The sequence below is a fragment of the Phyllostomus hastatus genome, unplaced genomic scaffold (assembly GCF_019186645.2).
Source record: "Phyllostomus hastatus isolate PE091 unplaced genomic scaffold, TTU_PhHast_1.1 phas_scaffold_345, whole genome shotgun sequence".
NCBI classification, from domain to species: Eukaryota; Metazoa; Chordata; class Mammalia; order Chiroptera; family Phyllostomidae; genus Phyllostomus; species Phyllostomus hastatus.
Window position 1 is genome coordinate 23927887 of NW_025334024.1, and position 12479 is coordinate 23940365.

Below are 12479 nucleotides of genomic sequence, written 5' to 3' on the forward strand. Positions count from 1 at the left end.
CATTGTATTCGTTTGCGACAGCTGCTGAGCGCCACAGACGGGGCAGCTTAAAGAACAGAAACGTGTGTCTCACGGTTCTGGGGGCCAGAAGTCCAAGGTCAAGTGGCAGTGGGGCTGTCAGTGGTGGCTGTTTCCTCCCCGTGTCTCTCCACATTGCCTTCCTTCCATGCCCGGCTGTGCGTTTAAATGTGCCTTTTAGAAGGACATCAGTCATATTGCATCAGGGGTGCCCCCAACTCCAGTGTGACCTCATCTTAATTTAACTAATACCGTCTTCGAAGAACCTATTTCCCAATAAGGCCACGTTCTGAGGAGCCGGGGATTGGGATGAATTGGGGGGAAGGGACGACTCAGTTCAACCCACAACGACCGTGAACCTGGAGCCAGACTGCCTGGGTTTGAATTCTGGCTCTGCCTGTGGCTGGTTTTGTGGCCTCCGGGAAGAGTTCCTGCCTCAGAGGGCCATTGAGGAGCAAGCAGGCTCGGCCACATCCAGCCCTGAGGACAGGGGCTGGCCCAGACCCGGGTTGCCTAGGTGCTGGGCCCTTGTGTTGCTGGCGAGTGCTCACCGCGCCCCTGATGCAGTGTGCGCTGGACATAGGCATCGGTTTACTGCCTGAGCCACCGAGTATGGCCCGAGCTTCTGGGCTGCGCCATAGGAATTTGCAGAGGACTGGTACCCTGGCCCCAGTACATCCACTGCTGTACTAACTCCTGCTGTGATCCCTCCCCCAATCCACAGGTGGAGAGACCAAGGCCTCCCCCCCACCACCACATGACGTTGGCAGCAGGGTGGGACCCCAGGGCAGGCTCCTCCCGGCTGTGCCGCCAGCCTCCGGGCCCAGTCCTGCTGCTTCTGTGGTCACTTTGATGACGACAGAGGGACTTCCCCCTTCTCTGTCTCAGGGGGAGATAGGCCGCGAGATGTACATCATCCAGGCAGGGCAGGTGCAGGTCCTGGGGGGCCCTGATGGGAAGTCCGTGCTGGTGACGCTGAAAGCCGGCTCCGTGTTTGGAGAAATAAGGTCAGAGGGGAGCGGGGTGAAGGGTGGGGGAGGGCAGGGGGGTGGCTGGGGGTGGGGTGGGACCTCATCCTCCAGGGCCCTCGGTGGGTGTGAGGGGACTGATGCGGGTGCACCTGCGGACGGAGGCAGATGACACACGCTCTCACCTGTGTGGGGCTGCATTGTGCCCACGTGGGGCTGGGAATGGAGGCTCAGTGTGATTGGGACCACGGCCTCCAAAGGGCCTCACCGCCCGGCTCTCTCCCCGCAGCCTGCTGGCTGTCGGGGGCGGGAACCGCCGCACCGCCAACGTGGTGGCCCACGGGTTCACCAACCTCTTCATTCTGGACAAGAAGGACCTGAATGAAATTTTGGTGCATTATCCCGAGTCCCAGAAGTTACTGCGGAAGAAGGCCAGGTACGCTGTTTTATTTCAAACATCCACGTATATCTTTCTTTAGTGTGCATTTCTGAAGGACTGAGACTTTCTCTCCCATAACGGCAGCACCTCCATCAAAACCAGGAGATCCGATGCTGAAACAATCCTGCATCTCACCCCTAATCCAGATGGGAATTTTGCTCATGGTTCCAATGGTGTCTTTCATAGCTTTTCTTCTTTTCCGTTTGTTCCTGGGTCACGTGGAGGACCCACTGCCTCGTGTTGCCATAGTTCACCTTCTGTCTCCTTCGATCTGGGGTCGAAGTTCCGCAGCCTTTTCCTGTCTTTAGTGGCTCTGACTCTTTCGACCATCCGTTTTTTCCGTTTGCATTTGTCTATATTTAACCATTGCAACCCAGCACCCCAGAGTTCATTCCAACCTCCTCCTTTCCCATGTTTGCAAATTCCTCCTGCCACCCCGAGGAACGGGACTCTCCCCTCTCCCCACGGCAAGACAGAGAAAGCAGCATCGGCGTCGCGCCCTGGTGTCACCAGAGAACAGAGAGGCTCCCGAGTGCAGTGCGGCTCTTGCTGGCTTTAGCGGGAGGACGTGTGACGGACGCGTGTCTTCAGTGTGACTCGGATTAATTCTCACTTCCTCCCCCGAGGGTGTTGTTCTGTCCTCTTGAAATACAGCGGGGTTGGCGTGTTCTGTCTAGGGATCTGAATGTGTGTGTGTGTGTGTGTGTGTGTGTGTGACTTTGAACACGAGATACATTAACCAAAAGTCAGTCCGCTACAAAACAGGATCCTCAGAGAAGGGTCCCAATCCCCACCCCCTGCCTGTTGCCGCCCACCCCCCTAAAGGACCCCAGTCTCATTAGTTTCTGCTTGTTCCTCCCTGTGTTTCCTTTTGCAAAAGCAGGCAGATCCGGGGATGTTTCCTGACCTCTGTTTCTGTCTTGCACAACTGGTAGCCTACCATAGATTCTGTTTGGCACTTGGCTTGTGTTTCACATGACCACACCTCCTGAGAAGCTCTCGCTCTCGGGCCCCAGGCGGCGTGCCCGTTCCTGCGGAGAGCCGCAGACCGTTCCTGCGAGTGGGCATTCAGGTTGTTTGCGATGTTTTGTAGCAGAAACCGTGCTGCAGTGAAAAACCTCGTCCGTCTGTAGTTTGGACGGCTGGGGAGTAGGCGATTTCTTAGAAAAGCGCATTTTTGCTTTCAACCCCTTCAGATTAGGTTTTTAATTGGGAGACGGAGGCCTCATTGTATGGTAGAAAACCCACGGTATCAGGCTTGGGAGGCTGATAGGGGTTAGATCTCATCCCTGTGTGGTACTGGCTGTGTGACCTTGGAAAAGTTACTTAACCTTTCTGGTCTCAGCTTTCTCCTGTGTAAACTATGGGTAACCACAAATGAAACACTGTGTGTGCATGTCTCCAGCAGGGCGCCAGGCCTGTGGGAGAGCTCGATTAAAACGTTTACCCCTTCACCCCCCTCTATCATTTTTCCATTGGATTAAGACTTTGTAATTCACCTCCCTGGTTTCTGCCCCACTTTGCCTTCCATCGCGTATTCTTATTTTCCACTTCTTTCGATGAAATAACACCGTGCACATACTGCCCCGAGAGTGGTCGTGATAAAAGGAACCGACTCCCCAACGTCTATTCATCCAGCACGAACATTTATTGAGGATGTAGCTTGGCCCCGGGCGCACAGTGGGGACCACACGGAGCTCACGTTCCAGTTGTGGAGGCCAGCGATGGGGAAATGAAGGGCTGTGTGATGTGTCGGCTGGGAGTAAGGGCTGTGAGGGCACCTAGGGCCCCGAGAGGGCACAGGGTGATGGAGAGAGCTGTTGGAGATATGTCGGTAAGGAAAAGCCATTCTGAGGAGGTGGCATTTCAGCTGAGACCGCCCCAGAGCAAGGGAGGGAGCTGGGGCGCTGGCTGCAGGGAAGAGCATGCCAGGCAGAGGGAACAGCACGTGCAACGGCCCCGAGTTGGCTCAGGCTCGGGGGTATGCAGACCAGTGAGAACTCTTGAGCACTGCCGGATATGGGGTGGGAGAGCCGAGGGGCCGAGACTGGGTGCGGCCCCTGGGTGAAGCCTTGAAATCACCCTGGCGCTTACTTTGAGGGAGCAGGAAGTCTGCACGGGTTTACCCAGGGGGTGACTCGTGACTCAGGGCCCCCTTGGCAGCCATTGCCAGGTGCGTGGACATAGCGCTGTTATCAGAGGACCATACACACGAGGCACTGGGGTCCCCCGGGGAGGGGAGCCGTGCTGTGGCCCATCTCCCCTGGCCACCCCAGAGAAGCCACTGGGCCCTTGCAAAGGCTGTTTGGCCCGAACTCCCGCGGAATTGCCCACTGCCCCCTCCCCTCCCGAGGGCCAGGGAAGTAAGGTCCACACTTACTATTCACAGGTCCTGTGGTTGCAGTTCGCCCCCTCACTGAACTTTATTTACAACCCCAGATCAGTACTCAAGGTCACCTCGGGGCTTTGCAGGCAGTGCAGAGCAGTGGGCGGTTCGAGCGGCCCAGCCTGCGTGTGGGAGCCGGGGCTGAGCGAGCGGACGCCCCGCCTTCCCATTCCAGCTCCTGCTGTAAACCAGGGTCTTTTTTGTGGCCTGTGATGTGCCACGTGTTCTACATTTTTGTAAAAAAAAAAGTTTTTGGTGACTTGGCTACTTACCAGGGCCCCTGCGCGGGGTGCTGAAATGCCGTCTTGTGTTTCTAAGGGCGGGAAGGCTGGGAGGTGCCTTCGTTCAGACCCCAGTGACTGAGCCGTCGGCCCCGGGTTCCTTGTTGGTGGGTCGGCAGTGTGTTAAATACGGTGTCTTCAACGGGAGACACGCACACACAGGCTTCGTATTGATCGGTGGGTGGAAATGCTGTGCTGAGCGGCACGCGGAGACTTCATCCTGACCTCCCCCAGCAGCAGCAGTTTCGTGGTCCCTAATTCAGGGTCTGCAGGGACTCAATAGACCCAAATCACAGGGACGGACTGTTTATGTCTGAGAACTGCACCCCCCCACCCTGTCCCTCCCTCCCCCACCCATTCCCCTCCCGCGAGAGGTGCACTGCAGGAAGGCCTGTTGCCCGCAGTCTCAGGCTGGCTAAGGTGAGGGTTTGCCCAGCCAGCTGCATCCTGCCGAGGCCTCGCTCCTGACCCGCCTGCGGTATGCTGGCGTGGGGCAGGGAGGAGGATCTGACTCTGGTTCTCTGGACGACGAGCTTGAGGAGAGAGGCGGGGGCTCTGCCCATCCACAGAGAGCCGCGGCCTGAGAACCGCGTGGCCTGGGGATGTCTGAGTGGGTGAGAGCCACATGTGGGTTCCTGCCTGAGCTCCCCGCTTTATGGGGGAGACCTGAGGCCCCAAACCAAGGAGGCGCTCAGCTCTTTGCCTTGGCTCCTCCAAGAAACGGGGCAAAAACATCGCGTGCGTGCCCCTTCCTTCAGGGGTGAACGTTGGATCCTAATTATAGTGAAATGCATGTTGTGTGAAAACAAGGCTCAATTTCCTCCATCTGGAAATGTCCCAGAAGCCCGCTCGATGCTTCAGAACAGAGCCAGCCGCCAGGCAGCAGCCAGCAGCCATCAGCAAAGGTCCTATGGATGGTTCTCTTGTGTCAGTTTGGTGTCACGCGGAGCCTTCCTGCAGACTGGTGTGCTGGGCATTGTGGTCTCAAATGACACAGGTGACAGTGCCGGGCGTGTAAGAGGCCTCTGATGAGTTACGATGTCTGTGTTCTCCTGGGAGAGCCCCAGCTAGCAAGTGCAAGTCTTGGGCAATTAGTGTCAATGCGCACAATTTAAATCCATTGCCTCTGATTAGATAAGCAGCCAGCCAGCGAAGGCCTCATTTTTAAACAAACAAGCTTTGCTGGGACTCTGATGAATGCATTTGCCAATTAGTAGTCTAGGCCCTCGATTGCAGGCAAAACTCATTTGTTCTTGAGCCAAGCCACGCATCGTAAATTTGTAGTGTGAAAAACTCCTCAGAGAAGGCCAGGGCTCTGTTAGAGGGAGAATTCTCTCCTCGTTTAGAAGTGGGCTGATAGGGTGCGTTTGGTCTGGGTTGTTACTCTGTCTCTGCCACTTCCTAGCAAGTCACTCCCTCCATTCTGGGCCTCGGTTTCCCCAGCTCTCGCAGGTACAGTAATCCTTCAGCCTCCAAGAAGAGCATGACCGTGATGTTGCTTTGTGATCATTGAGGTCTGGGGTGCTGGGGTCAGAGGCGTGGGTTGGAAGCCCAGCTCTGCCGCTTCCTGGCTGTGTGACCTCAGGAAAGTTACTCCGCCCCTCTGAGCCTCCGTTTCTTCATCTACAAGGTACAGGCAGCAAGACCCACATCGGTCGTGCTGACCGTTCCGTGAGATGCTATGCACTTAGCGCTGGGCGTGGCTCAGAAAATGCACCCAAAAGTGGCTTGCGGAGCAACCACCGTCACAAGAGCGCAACACAGAGGGCGCACACGCGCCCCTCCTCTGTCCCAGAGCGGGCTCGTGACATCCGCGGACGCTGCTCTCTTCCAGGCGCATGCTGAAAAACAACACCAAGCCCAAGCCGAAGAGCGTGCTGATCCTTCCGCCGCGGGCCGGCACCCCCAAGCTCTTCAACGCCGCCCTGGCCGCCGCGGGGAAGATGGGCGCCAGGGGGGCGAAAGGCGGCAAGCTGGCCCACCTCAGGGCTCGACTCAAAGAACTGGCGGCGCAGGAGGCGGCCATGAAACAGCAGCAGCTGCTGGAACAGGTAATATGGTGGGAACCCAGCCGCCCACTCCTTCCCACTCTGTGCTGCGGGGGGAAGCCCTGGGGACCGCAGAGAGTGGACCACACATTTAATTTTAGGGAATCCTGTCCCTTCTTTCTGTCCGGCAGGGCTTGTTCCGTGGTAAGTGACAGGAGTGCAAGTCACAGTGCAAGCTCATATTCATTTGAGAAAATAGAATGTATTGGGTCAGTTAATTTAAAAGTTCGGGCAAGGCTGGGTCCCAGAGCTCCAGTGATGAGAATGGGATGAAGTGTGCTGGTCTCACATCCCTGCCCCCTCCCCCCCCCCCCCCGCCCCCCGGGGATGGCTCCATTCCCAGGCTGGCCCCCACGAGCTCTGGTTTACACCGTCCTGGTTTAGCTAGTCCAACAGAAAGACGACCTCTCTCCCAGTAATTCCAGCAAAAGTCTCAGGGCTCACTGTCATTGGACGGCTTGGGTCACATGTCAGTTCCGAAGCCATTTAATGGGTGCTCTGCGGAGGCCTGGTGCACGTGCCCCTGGCTATGCAGCAGGATGTGCCCAGCCTCACATCCCAGAGGAAGAGAAGGTGGGGTGGGCTCTGAAAGGGAAGTCTTGGTGTGGGCAGGGACTGCCCTGCCCTCCCCAGATGAAAGTGATGTTCTCAGAGTTAATTTTGCGCCTGTGACAATTTAAAAGACTTGAAAAGGTGACAGGCGTGGTGCCGACGGCCCCGTCCCCATACATCTAAAGGGAATTTCGAAATTAGTTCTGGGACTTTTTCTGTGACTAATGCCAAGAATGCCAATTAGAACGATCCCATTAATTATGGCTGCTCATCTCTGTCCTTCAGGGAGGCTGCCGGGAAGGGAGGGGCGGGGTTAGGCAGGAGCTCAGTGGCAGGAGGGGACCCAGTGAACTCAGGTTCAATCTGGGCCAGCGTCAGAGTGCAGGGACCCCACCGGAAGCCATGTGACAGCGGGGGACTGAGGAGTGGTCTCAAAGCCCCCTGGGGGTCCAGTTCCCCAGACGGCATCACCCACGTCCGCAGACCGAGGACCGACGCGCCGGTCTGACTCACACACCATCCGGGGGGGCAGCGTCGGGCTGGCAGCTGGGGTCTTCAGGGAGGCCGAGTTGACGGGAGTGCCCTCAGTGCAGTGACGGGCTTTACCTGAAAGGGGCCCCTGGTGTGGGCTCCTCCCCGGGGCAGCCTGGAGATGTGATTCAGTCTGCACGGAGGCGCCGGTAAAAGGCACGTCCCCCGCAATGGGCACCAGGGCAGAATGGCCGAGTGTAAGGAGCTCTCAGGGAGCGGTCTGCAGGCACAGTCCGAGTCCCAGCTCTGTCACCGCCGACTCTGGGACCCGAGTGGCTAGCTCCTCAAGACCCCCGAGACCCTGATTCCTCATGGTTGCCATGTGGGGTGTCAGAGATGAAGCAGGGTGCCCAGGCGGCCCTTTATCGAAGCAGTCTGCCCATGGCGAAGCCCTCGACCAAGCTTTCCCTGATTCCTCTGGTCCCATTTAGCACAGGATGCTTCAGGGGGTCCCACGGTGGGCACGGCCACTGCCTCCAGACACCCACCCATCCTGCCCCATCCTTGGGACGCTATCAGAGTTCAGAGGGGACAGGGGAGGATGGAGCAGGTATGACAGACGTTCAGAAGCACTGGGACAGGGGGCGTGGTGAGTCCCCCAAGATGCCTTGGGTTCCAGGAGCATCCTGAACCCCATGCCTTTAACACTTTACCACTCCAGCAGACTTCGGGATCTCTGTTTCTCATGAGCACGCCGACTGCCCTCACTCGAACTCACCACCACCGTTTCAAGTGGGTCTTGGACACCTGTGGCCCCCCTGGGCCTCCTGGTCTGGAGGCTGCACTGTCCCCACTGTCCTTCTGTGCAGAGATGGGGCCAGACAGGGCAGGAGGGGCCGTGGGTACCCGCTAAAGCATGGGTGTGCGGCCAGTCCCCCACTGATACGCAGACCACGGCCAGCACCCATGGGGAGCCCACAGGCTGGAGGCTGGAGGGACCCACCAAGTCCCCAAATGGCCAGGGGGGGGTGCTCAGCCCAGCCCCATGCCAGTGGCCCCTGGGCAGCTCAAGCTTTGAGACCTTCCAGAAAGGGGGTCAGGCCACATCTGCTCCTGCCCTCGCCTGTCTTTCCCTTGTTTTCTTAGGGCTTTTCTCACTCAGCCAGGGGCAGGCAGCCCTGAGAACTGGGTGGGCAGGGAGGCCAGCTCAGCTGGGCGAGGAGATGCTCCCTCCAGGTCACGGCCTCTCCTGCTTTCATAGCATGGGGGAGGGGCTCAGGCCTGCAGTGCAGCTGAGACCTAAAGTATCTCCCTGGGGCCTTCCACTGAATCCATCCAGGACTAGGAATCCCTGGACGTGCGTCCCCCTAGTACATTGTCTGCACCAGTAACCCTGACGTGGCTCCGCCAAGCGCTCCGTCCTGAGCCCCCACCAGCCTCTTCCAAGGGGGTCCGCCAAGGGGAGCAGGGGGGTATCTAAGAGCCCTTGGATGTGCCCTGCCTCACCAGTCACTCTTTTGGGGTTCCAGGCCAAGAGCTCAGAAGACGCTGCAGGAGAGGCGGGCTCCACCACCCCTGACCAGCCTGCGCCCCCAGAACCCCCGGCCCTGGAACCCCAGGCCTCAGAACCCCAGGCCCCGGAACCCTCGGCCCCAGCCTCTCAGCCGCCTGCCTCCCCGGGGGATGCCACGAAGGGGGCAGCTGGTCCCGAGGAGCATTCGGTGCGAATCTGCATCAGCCCCGGCCCGGACCCCGGCGAACAGACCCTGTCGGTGGAGATCCCAGAGGAAGAGAAGAAGGGGGCGGAGTGAGGCCCCTCCGCACTGCTCCTGCCCGCCCCTCGCCCCCCGGCGTGCCCAGCAGCCAAGATGCTGGTCCCCCGTGGTGGCCTCAGTGGCTCTCAGCTAGCTGCTGGTCACCCTTCCCGCCCGACGTCGGCCTCTCCCGGGGCTGGTCTAGAAATCAGCACGTTTCCCAGGGTCCCTAGGTTCCCACCCTCACTTGAGAATCCTACTTCCCTCGACTATTATTTTTAAGAACAACCATTTTTTCCGGGTTGAAAGTTCATAGACAGGGAATAGAGAGGGCTCTAACACCATGGGATGCTTCGTTGGAGACTTTGAGGTTTTGCACGTTTGGGGTTTCCCTTCAGGAGTCCGTCTCCCACATTTCAAGGGCAGGAAGTACTGTCCTTTGGGCGCACTGGGGACCGGGGTCCTCTGAGCCCGTGTCGCATGCTGTCTTTGCTGGCAGCCACGTTGGCAGCACGACGCTGGTTAGGGCGCTGAGCACGTGTCTTCCCCAGACCACACTCAGCCCCCTGCGATGCCGTTATCTCAGAGCAGATACAATAGAGATGGGCCTGCCGGCCAGGGGCTGGGAGTGTTTCTGAGCACCCCCTCCGCTGGTCACCCCCTCTCCTCAGCAGGGATTGCTCTACCCCTTGCTTTTGACTCCCTCACTGTAGAGGCGATGGTGGCAGCTTCGATGAATCCTGGAAGATGAAATCTCCCAACGGACACCCCTGAAATTCCCTAAGTTTCTCCAGACCACCACATGTCACTTTCATGATCCAAAAAAGGGCGAGGGGAGTGATTTATTCAGTCAATGGATTTTTTAAAATCCTCCCCCAAAGATATAGTTATTAATTTTAAAGAGAGAGGAAAGGAGAGAGAGAAACATTGACGTTAGGGAGAGACATCGACTGGTTGCCTTCTGCACGCACCCCAACCAGGGATCGAACCCAGGTGTGTGCCCTGACCGGGAATCAAACCCGCAACAGTTTGGTGTACGGGATGACACTGCAGCCAGCCGAGCCACCGGGCGAGGACAGTGGGCATTTATTGAGGGGATTTGATCTGCAAACCAAACGGCTCTCGGGGGAGTGGGGGCCGAGAACCACAAACTAGCACTGGGCCGTTTGTCCCCGCCGGCGACGACGAGCACAAGGGGCCCGATTTCCCGTAGGTAGTGCCCATTTTATATAAAAATCACTGAACATGGGGAACCGCTAACGGGGCCTTTGAGGGCTTGCAAATGTCTGTATTTCCCTGCCAATCTAAAAGCAGAACTTTCATGTCCCCTGTGAAAAAATTAAACATGTTTTGGGGGTGTCTACCCCTCCAGGTGCCAGGGTAATGAACAGATTCCCCTAGTTGGTGACATGTCACAGGACCGGAGCGGTCATCCCATTGGATGTAATGAGGAGCGATGTTATTTTTCCCTTTAAAAAAGCTTTTGTTAGTTTGCTTTAATAGCTAGTCACGTATTTACGTGGGTGTGAAAGGGTCCCCAGTAAAACATTCTCCCTCTCACCCCGGTGCCCAGCCTCCCTCCTCTCCTCCCTGGAGGCCGCCACTATTACTATGAGTTTCTCCCGCATCCTTTCAGAGGTACTTGAAGCTTTCACAAGGGATTGTGTAAATTCATTCTTGTTCCCTTGCTTTCCACCCCCTCGCCCCCCCCCCCCACACACACACACAATGGTAACACATTGGAGCCACCGTTATTTTTCTCTTGGTTTCATCAGGAGTGTCTTCCCTTTCAGTACCTATGGAGCGTGCTTGTTTTCTCACAGCCGCCCTCCAGTCGGCTGTCGGCCAGTAACGTAGCATTTGACGGTCTGCCGTTGACGTGCATTTGCACAATCTCCACTCTCGCTCCGTTGCACACCCTGCAGTGACACACCCCGCCCAGGTGTCGTGTCCCTGGGAAACGCTGTTTTTAACTAGAAGTCCGGAGGTTTGGGCTCATTTTTTTTTCTCTGCCATCCCCATCGATCATTTCCATATTTGCACGGCATGTCCTAAGGCCCCAGCACAGAGAATGCTTTCCGCTTCAGCAAGTATTCCAGATGTATCCATACAGCAAGCGTGTTGCCCTTCAGTCCCTAAGTGTCTCCGAGGCAGGCACCCTCCCTGTGAGACCCTATTTCACAAGAACATTTTTTATACAAATGTGCTTATGCTTTTAGATACCAACCCTTGAATGTATACTGCTTATTATATAAAGCTCGGGGTTTGGGAGGTTCCCAAGGATTGCCCTGGAGAGAAAATTGATTCGGAGATGAGATTAACAGTGCCTTAATTGCGCTGAGCTATCTCATTAAACTCGACAATTTCACAGAACCTGGACGTCAGATAAATTGAGTTGGAGGCTGGCATTTGGCTCCAAATAGAATCGGATGGGTTGATCGCCAAGGTGTAAATGGTATTGCTCTGAGAGACTGTAATTCTGCATCTGAATGGGGGCCGTTATGTGTATGTGCGCTGAATCTTTGCTGATTTAAAATGGCTCAGCAGCTCCTGCACTTTGGTAGAAAAATGAATAGCAAGCTATTTTTTTTAAACTACATAAACATCTTAAGTAAAATTAAAACCAAGAAGCTATTTCAAATTTCATTATCAAAATGTATTCAGCTGAACCCGGAACAGTCTCATGTTTTCCCAGCAAACGTGAAGACTGCCTTTTACACTCCGGCTTTCATCCTATTACAATGCATTTTAATTAAAAGTATTTAGACGAATGTCCCTGGCTCGTGGCTTCATTTCAGAAACTGACCATGGATGACAGGCACTTTTGTGGGAAAAACGACGTGTATTTCCTGGCCCGGGCTCACCTCCCTTTAACAGCTTTGGGGTTATCACCCCGCCCGCGCTCCTGTGGCTGAGTGATACCCCTGTGGAATCCCTTATCAAAGCTCCCTGGGCCCTAGGATTCCAAAACCCTCCCCCCCCTAAAATAAGCAGCCCCTTTATATCTGGGCCCACCACACCGATTGTTCACAATTTCCCCAACCCCCTTAGATTTACTCAGCGGTGCAGAGCCTGACGGACACGGGCTCTGGGTTCAGACTGCCCGGCTTCCAGGCCCAGCTGGCCCATGTCCCGTGGGTGACCACGGACCTCTCTGCATTGCCCCAGCGACCGCACCTATAAGACGGAGATAATGTGTTGCACCGCACAGGGCCCCCGCGATGAGCAGACAGTAGACCGGCAGGCATCAGCAGCCTGAATGGGCAGGAGGATGAAAGCCGACTTCCACCCCCTCCCCCTGCTACAGCTGGAGTGGAGCGGAACCCCCAGAGAGCTTGTCTTCTCTGAACTCTGCCTCCGCCCTGGGTTATGTGCACAGAAACGGGGTGACCGCCTCTCTCTCTGCTCTCTGAGACCAAGTACTGAGGCCTGGATGCGTGGTTATTGTAACAAAACAAATCACAGCTGTCCTCGCTATCCCTGAATGTATTTTAGTCCAATTTCATGCAAAAGCGGACCCTAAAACACCTTTACCCATGCTTCCGGGGACGGCCACTCTGCC

The 12479-nt window shown here is 56.5% G+C and overlaps 1 protein-coding gene across 2 annotated transcripts in view; it reads left to right on the forward strand.

Annotated features, from left to right (window-relative positions):
- The window catches only part of CNGB1 (cyclic nucleotide gated channel subunit beta 1), a 53270-nt gene extending 43450 nt beyond the window's left edge, over positions 1-9820 (forward strand). Inside the window, exons 30-33 of one of the 2 annotated variants that reach the window (XM_045818400.1) lie at positions 907-1025; positions 1276-1422; positions 5927-6143; positions 8693-9820. In XM_045818400.1, coding sequence (XP_045674356.1) covers positions 907-1025; positions 1276-1422; positions 5927-6143; positions 8693-8974 — 765 coding nt within the window. In that variant the 3' untranslated portion in view covers positions 8975-9820. Of the gene's footprint in view, positions 1-906; positions 1026-1275; positions 1423-5926; positions 6144-8692 lie in introns of those variants that run through there. The other variant, XM_045818401.1, reaches the window with a different exon arrangement.
- The last annotated feature ends 2659 nt before the right edge of the window (positions 9821-12479 follow it).